We start from the raw sequence: 8,309 nt of genomic DNA, 5'->3' as shown, positions 1-8,309 counted from the left end.
CCCTTCTCCTCCATTCTCCTCTCGGGATCTTGGGCACGCACGCACACGCGCCCGGCGTGAGTTTTAAGCCACCGGGTCCAGGACGCGAACCGCGATCGACTACATGGGAGTCCAGCGACATAACCATTACGCTAACTGCTGGTTCCCTCGGGCTGCTTTTAAGGTAGGTTGGCTATGCCTGCATTCCCTGAATAGAGTGAGAAGGGGGGTGTGGGGGACATTAGGACATCAGCTCTGGTGACATTCACACGGAATATACCCGCCCTCTCTCCTGTTCCCTTCTCAGGTACCCTCCCGGGTGGACTTTGCCAAGTTGTCCACTCTGGCTCCTGCGCGAGTATGGAGGCCAGTGCTCCCAGACCAGGCGCTCTATTAACTCACTGAAGCTCAGCTGAGGCTGCCCCTCCCACCCCCATGCCAGTTTGGGTTGCCACCAGACCCCAGCCTGCACTTTCTCAACCCTCTGAGGGGCTGCAGGCCGGGCCTTCGGCCTCACCACCGTGTAAATGGTGATTGCCCTCCTCGTGCAATGACGCTGTGCACAGCTGACCCTCACTGGGTCGCGCCGCACGCACTGCCTCCCTCAGACCTCCTCGTGATGCTGGGGGGACATTCTTATCCCACTTCTCAGCTGCAGAACCCGAGACTCTGAGAGGGCCAGTGACTTGCCCAGGGTCACACAGCTACCGTGCGCAGGCAAGAGTAGCATCCGAACTCGAGTCTGCTCAGGCCCCTCTTGTCCCCCTGAGTCACTAGACTCTCCCCAACCCAACAGGAGACTCTGACGGCCCCGAGGTGAGCATGATGGCACAGTGATTGGGTGAGACTAGATGGTGTGATGGGGGACACAGAGGGTGACATGGACATGGGGGTCTGGGCACAAGGGCATGCACACCACTGGCTACACTTACCACCTAGGGGAGGGCAGGAGAGCCCAGAGAGGGGTCCCCGGAGCAGACAGAGGAAAGAAGATGGAGTTACTGAGCTGCTGTGAGAAGCACTGAGGCGGCCCGAGCACCCCCCGCCCCGTCATGTCACTTATCCAGTGGGGGTCCAGGAGAGGAGACCACCTCACGAGGGCCACCTACCATTTGCAGGGTGGGGCTCCCCGGGCATGGTATTTCAAGGCAGCGGCAGTCAGGCTAGCGGGATGAGGAGCGGGCCGAGTAATGCCCGGCCTGGACCTGACTAAGGGCATGGTGGGACACATCTTACTCAGCACGTCCTAAACTCTCCTGGGCCTCAACTGCTCTTACTGCCCGGCTCAGAGGCAGCGACTCGGGCAGATCTCCGGTGGATGAACCCAGGGCAGGGCCAAGTCTAGATGCCAAGCTGCCAACCCCCAGGTCTGCTAAGACAAATGTGGCCACTGAGCAGATCTCAGGACTGGGGCCAGATAAGTGCCGGCCCTCGGACAGCTCACAGTGGGCCGGTGGGAGGCCACGCCCCACCCTGCCGCCCTACTCACATGTCCATGCAGGTCCGTGTTGAGCAGCATCAGGGCACAGGTGAGTGTGTGGATTCCATCTAAATAGAGACGATGGCGGTCATTGTGAGGACCCAGCTGGTCCCCACCCCCGGCCGCCACCTGACAGAGCCAGCTGGAGACCAACGTGGCAGGAAGAGGCCAGTCACTTGCCAAACCCACCTCTGGGCCTGTGTGATGCCCCCCGCCTGCCCCCACTGCAGTACTAGGGTCACCTCCCTGTCCAAGGTCAGAACCATCCCTCCCTCAGAGGAGACCTGACCACACTGGACCCACTGTAGCCCAGACTCAGACTCCTGTGGCCAAACTCACCATGAACCTCAGAACCAGGGGTGGCTCTGAGTCCTGGGCTGCAACCCTGCATTGCTCTTCTCTAATAACAGGCCTAGTCCCCCAGTTCTCAGAACTCAGGTCCACCCCGAGGGCAAGTCCTGCCCAACACCAGGAATCAGCATTGTCGCAGGGGACTGAGGAGAACAAAGACCCAAAGGGCTGGGCCTGTCAGCTAGAGGACACTGGGAGCTCTCTTGCCCAGCAGGTGGACCCCATTCATGTACCATAGTTTATTTATTTAAAGTTTATTGAGCACCTTTTGTATGCCATAGAGGACAGACCGCGTGGGCCTGGTGGCAGGACAGAGCGGCAGGTGGACGGGGGACGAGGGTGGGGGGACTGGAAGGCTGGGCAGGGTGGGGCCAGGACCATACCTTCTGAGGTGCTGTCATCAGGGTTGCACTGGCAGTATCGGCGAGAGAAGTGTGTAAGGACTCGCTCACGCTCTTGTGTCTCCCCCATCAACGGGAAGGCCTTCAAGAAGGTTCTGAAAGGCAATTCAAGACTGCTGAGGTCCTTCCAGGGCCCCTGAGTGAATCTGGGTCTTCACCCAGGGTAGGAACCATCCCCTTACACCTCCACATGCAGCACCAGGGGGCCAAAGCTCCAGCCCTAGATACCCTCTCCAGGCCCAGGGAGGTCCCTTTCCCCAAAGATGGCCAATGGAGCACAAGGGCCAGGAGTCCTGGCAGGTTTTAGAGTTTCATCCCTGGGGCCTGAGGTGCATGCCACAGGTGGCTGGCCTCTTCCTGTCCCCAAGGCTTCCAGGGCTCTTCTGGAAGTAGGCCGGGGACAGACTGTGAAGAACCAGGACAGATGAGCACCTCGGCACCAGCACCAAACTGCTCTTCTCGCAGTAGATGCCCCCTCCCCACTCTCTACAGCTGGGCCCAGACCATCCACACCTGCCCCTCAGAACACTCTTGCTCACTCACATCTCCACGTGAAGCCACTAGCAGAGACCCAGGCCCAACCCTGGCTCCCCTCTCTCTCCCCAAAACCCTAAATCTGAGCTGCCACCAAGTCCTAATGGTTTGTTCTTCATCCTCAACCTCAATCCTCTTTCTCCTCCACCTTCACTACATACCCAGGATCCCTGCAAGAGCCTCCCAGCAGGCCCATCCCCACCAACCCCTGGTATATTCTGACTACAGAAAGAGTGGGTGGTTTTCTAAATGCACATGCAATCAAAACTCACTGTTGCTTAAACCCTCTGAATAATGCCCAAGCTCCTCCCATCGTGGTCTTGCTAACCCCCACCTCCCCTCCTGTCCTTCCAACTCCTCACCCCCAGCTGCCTCTCCAGACCATCTTCCCACCCTGGGCAAGACAGGCACAGGTACTCTCAATGTCTGGGACACCCTTCTTTCCTCTGTCAGGCAGCTCTAAACCCCCCTCCAGGCCCAAACTAAAAGTCACCCACTGGGAGCCAGCAGGTGGTGTGGTGGCTAAGGACTGGACTCCCATGGGGCCGACTACAGCTCGAGTCCCAGACTTGGAGGCTTGCTTTCTCACTCTCTCTCTCTCTCTCTCCTTCCCTCTCTGGCCAAATTTTAATTAATTAATTAATATTCATTAAAATAGAAGTTCTTATTTTTTAAAAAAAAAAGGTACCCACCGGCAACTGACCCCAAAACCAGAGGGGCTGGGAGATGGGGGAGTCACAGTTCCTCACCCAGGCCTGGAACATCCTTTCCCTTCCCTTGGGAAGAGAAACTGTAGAATGAGTCCATCTGTGGTTCTGTCTGTCCTGGATTCATGGGATAATTTGTTCCTAATTTTGCTACAGTTCATCTGGTTTCTGGCCCAAAGCAGCTACAGTGCAGTTTGCTGTATCTTCCCTGGTGCTGCCCTCCAAAGCACTTGAGACTTAAGTGCACAGGCCCTGGGGAGTCACAGAAGGTGCTGAGTGTAAAGCAGCACTGGCAGCAGTGTGCTTGTGGCCTTCGATCCCGAGGTCTGCAGGCTTCTGAAGAGGCCCAGACGGGAGTGCACCCCACAGCCCCTTCTAACTGCCTAGCAAAGGATAGGGCAAACTGTCCCTAGAGGAATATGTAGTAATCTAGAGCCATTGCAATGCTATTCAAAGTGTACAGCACCTAATTTTTAAAAATAAATACTAAGCATGCAACAGAAAACTAAGAGAAAAATAAACAATAGAAACAGATGTAGATGATGCAGATGACACAGCTATTGGTAGCAAAGACTTTTTTTTTAATTTATTTGCTAGAGGGACCAGCAGTTGGCATAATGGCTATGTCGCTGGACTCCCATGTAGTCAACCACGGTTCAAGTCCTGGACCTGGTAGCTTAAACTCACGCCGGGCACGTGTGCATGCATGCCCAAGATCCCGAGAGGAGAATGGAGGAGAAAGGATTGTGGTGTGGCCATCCCCCCTGAGGGATGATTTCTTACTTTCTGTCTCTCTGTTTTCTGGAGAGCACACACGCCCTATAGCAAAAAAAAAAAAAAAAAACTCCCAAAATAAATAAATAAATAAAAATAAATTTATTTGCTAGAGGGCACATACATTCACCAGAAAGAGACAAAAAGAGAGGTTGAGGAGGAGGAAGGAGAATGTGCCCCCCAACAGGGCATGGTCACACCACAATCCCTCTCCTTCATTTCTCTATTCTGTAAGGATTTGTAACACATATACACAACCAGCACGTTTTTAAAGCCACCAGGGCTAGGATTTGATGGACCAACAGATGACATAGTGGTTAAGGCGCTGGACTCCCATATGGTCACCGGTGGTTTGAATCCTAGACCCAGTGGCTTGAAACTCACACTGGGTGTATATGTGTGCATGCCCAACATTCCACGAGGAGAATGGAAGAGAAGGGATTGTAGCATGGCCATCCCCCCAGGAGGTGATTTCTTGCTTTCTGTCTCTCTCTGTCTCCAATGAGCATGCCCTATAGCAAAAATCTCTTTAAAAAAAAAAGCCACCAGTGCTAGGATTTGAACCATGCAGTCAATCATGTGGGATCTGTCCCCCTTAACTACTAGGCCACAGAATCAGCCCAGCAGACAAATACTTTCAAATAACTATGATTAATATGTTTAAGAAAAGGGGGCCAGCTGGTGGCGTGGTGTTTAAGGCGCTGGACAGACCCACATGGTCTGCCATGGTTTGAGTCCTCGATCTGGTGGCTTGTTCTCCCAATTTCCTTCTCTCTGTGTGTCTGTCTTTCTCTGGTCAAGTTAAGATAAATTAATGAATCAATTTTTAAATTAAATAAATAATTCCTTAAGAAAAATATATGTTCAAGAAAAGGGCTCAGTAGGTGGCATAGTGTTTAAGGGTGCTGGATTCCCACATGGCCAACCGCAGTTCAAATCCTGGACCTGATGGCTTGCTCTCTCACTTTCCTTTTCTCTCTCTCTCTCTCTGTCTCTCTGGTCAAATTAAAAATAACAACAAAAATAATACCAAGTGGAATTAAATAAATAATTGTTTTCTTAAAAAAAAAAAAAAAACTCTGCTCAAGGTAAGAGAAGGAAAGAGGGTGACAATATAGGAAATTCTTCCAGAAGATTAGAATTTTTGAAATTTAGAATTTAAAGTCTTTTGAATAAAGTGCATATTTTAGAACTAAAAAACGCTGTAACAGAAAGTAAAAAGTCAATAAACTTTTTTTATTTAATTTTGTTATTTTAGGGTTTTGTGGCCACACCACAATCCCTTCTCCTTCATTTTCCTCCTGGGATTTCGGGCAGGCGTGCACATATGCTTGGCATGATTTTCAAGCTCCCAAGTCTGGAACTAGAATTGTGGTTGGCCATGTGGGAGTCCAACACCTTAACTACCACACCACTTTCTGGCCCAAAATTCAGTAAATGGTTTTAATGATATATTAGGCAAAGACAAAAGAAAAGTGGGGGCAGGCATGTGGCATGGTGATTAAGGCACTGGAGTTCCGCATGGCTCACTGCAGTTCAAGTCCCAGACCTGGCAGCTTGCTTTTTCTCTCCCTCTCTCTCTCTCTCTATTCTATAGAAAACCTAAAAAATAATAATAATTTAATAAATAATAAATAATTTAATAAATAATTCATTTAAAATGAAATAAAATTAAAATTAAAATTTTTTTTTAGGACCAGCAGATGGCATAATGGTTATGTCACTGGATTCCCACATAACCAACCGTGGTTGGAGTCCTGGAACTGACAGCTTGAAACTCACACTGGGTGTGTGTGCATGTGTGCCCAAAACCCCGAAAGGAGAATGGAGATGGAATTGTGGGGTAGCTATCCCCCTGGGGGATGATTTCTTTTTTCTGTCTCTGTGTCTCTGTCTATCCAGCAAGCGCACATGCCCTATAGCAAAAATCTCTCTCTTAAAAAAAAAATAGTTTTAATTATTTGAAAAAAACAAAAGGGTAAATGAACCAAAGGCAGATCAGTGTAAAATATCTCAACTGAAATGCAGATGAAAATAATGAAATATATGAAGTGAATTCAAAATATTCATGGAAAGTGCTATTGAAATGTAAGTTTAGTTTGGTGCAAAAAACAAATTCTGAAGCCCATGCATAATTTTTCTGTAATACACATTTTCCATGAACTTTTTTTTTGGGGGGGAGAGTTTTTGCTATAGGGTACGTGCACTCGCCAGAGAGACAGAGAGACAGAAAGAGAGAAATCACCCCCACGCCACAATCCCTTCTCCTCAATTCTCCTCTCGGGATCTTGGGCACGCATGCACACGCGCCCGGCGTGAGTTTTAAGCCACCGGGTCCAGGACTCAAACTGCAACCGACTACACGGGAGTCCAGCAACATAGCCATTACGCTAACTGCTGGTCCCTTCCACGAACTTTTTGAAGACCCCTTGTATATTTGAAAGCATCAGAGGCATGTAGAACCAGATGAAAGGATCTAACATACGTGGACAACCCTACCCCTTAGCTCTGAGACTGCTGTCCATCCCTCCTACGGCCTGGCCTGGGGTCTCCCCAGCTAGACCCTACCATCAGAGCCCACTAGACACTGGGCTGCCTTCACCCATCCTACCCCTCCTGGGACCTGCACCTGGATCTCCTAGGTCTATATACCCTGGGTCCAAACACCAGTAAGATCTGAATTCAAATCCCACTTTGCTATCTCCTCCCTCAGTGATTGTGAGGAGGTCTCTAGCCTATAGAGTTTCTTCATTGGAAAAATAGTTATGGTAGCACCTACCTTACTGGGACACGAGGCCAAAGCAAGCCAGCTCTAAAGACCTACATCATCTGGCAGGCAGGAAGTCCTCGATTCAGGCAAGTCCTTTGCCTCCTTTCCTCTCCTAAAGGATCATGGGTACATTTCCACCTTTGCATCCTCAGCACCTACCATGGAGCTGCCCTCGTTGAGTTGCTGGACCACTCCTGCTTCCCAAAGTTTTTTCAGAGATCAAGAACTTGCCCATGGGGGACCAACAGTTAACGTAATGGCTATGTCACTGGACTCCCACGTAGTCAACCGCAATTCTTGTCCCAGACCCGGTGGCTTAAAACTCATGCCGGGCACGTGTGCGTGCGTGCCCAAGATCCCGAGAGGAAAATGGAGGAGAAGGGATTGTGGCGTGACCATCCCCCCTGGGGGGTGATTTTTTGCTTTCTGTCTCTATGTCTCTCTCTGTCTGTCTGGCAAGCGCACATGTCCTATAGCAAAAACCTCTCCAAAAGAAAAAAAAGAACTTGCCCATGGTTGCACAGCAAGAATATGATAGGGCTGGCATAAGAATTCAGGTGTGCTGCTTGTACCACCTGTGGGCACTGGCCTACCCCAGCACCACTGACTTACCTAAGCGCTCGGTCCAGAGTCAGGCCCGAGAAGTCGAAGAAACTGAGGTACTCGCCAGCCACCAGCCTACTGAACTCGTTGCTGGCAGGAGAACACAAGATGTCTGTTAGAAGCAGGGCCCAGCCCAAGGATGGCAGAACAATAGGGGGTATTTAGGGAGTCTCACGGTATCTTGAGCCACCTTCCCGGACCTGCCAACTCCTAGGCTGCCTCCCCTCACTGGCCAGTTCTATCTTGGGCAGGGGGTTTATGAAGTCTTCCTGGAAGAGGTGATATCCCAGTTAAGAAAGGAAAGCAATTGCCAGCCAGGTGATGGGACTGGGGGTAGAATGATGTTGAGTGTCCCCAATAGAGAAAACTGAACCGTAGAAAATATGAAGTGACTTCAAAATCTTCATGGAAAAACTAAATTGAAGTACAAATTTATTTTGGTGTGAAATAGGCCCGGGCCTGACTCTAGACTGAGTGCTTATGTAAGTCAGTGGGCATGGGATAGGACAATCACAGGTGGCACAGTTCAGCTCCACGCAGCCTCGCTCCACGGTAGGTGCGGCGGGTGTGAAGGTGGAAATGTACTTGTGATCCTGTAGGAGAGGAAAGGAGGCAGAGGACTTGCCTGGAATGGGGATGCCCTGCCTGCCAGATGTCCAGGAAGCTACCAGCAGGGCCATGTAGCCAGAGCCTACAGCGCAGGCATGAGG

At 50.7% G+C, this 8,309-nt stretch overlaps 1 protein-coding gene across 3 annotated transcripts in view; it reads right to left on the bottom strand.

The window, feature by feature from the left end:
- The window catches only part of PSD2 (pleckstrin and Sec7 domain containing 2), a 46,946-nt gene that overhangs the window by 22,203 nt on the left and 16,434 nt on the right, over nt 1-8,309 (bottom strand). For all 3 annotated transcript variants that reach the window (XM_027774828.1, XM_027774829.1, XM_006156193.3), the window contains 3 exons: nt 7,609-7,689; nt 2,194-2,306; nt 1,469-1,527 (listed from right to left, as the gene is read on the bottom strand). In XM_027774828.1, the coding sequence (XP_027630629.1) occupies nt 1,469-1,527; nt 2,194-2,306; nt 7,609-7,689 (253 nt within the window). The remainder of the gene's footprint in view (nt 1-1,468; nt 1,528-2,193; nt 2,307-7,608; nt 7,690-8,309) is intronic.

Source organism: Tupaia chinensis, unplaced genomic scaffold (assembly GCF_000334495.1).
Source record: "Tupaia chinensis unplaced genomic scaffold, TupChi_1.0 Scaffold000484_1, whole genome shotgun sequence".
In the NCBI taxonomy this organism is placed as follows: domain Eukaryota; kingdom Metazoa; phylum Chordata; class Mammalia; order Scandentia; family Tupaiidae; genus Tupaia; species Tupaia belangeri.
This window is presented reverse-complemented; position numbering and strand designations above follow the sequence as displayed.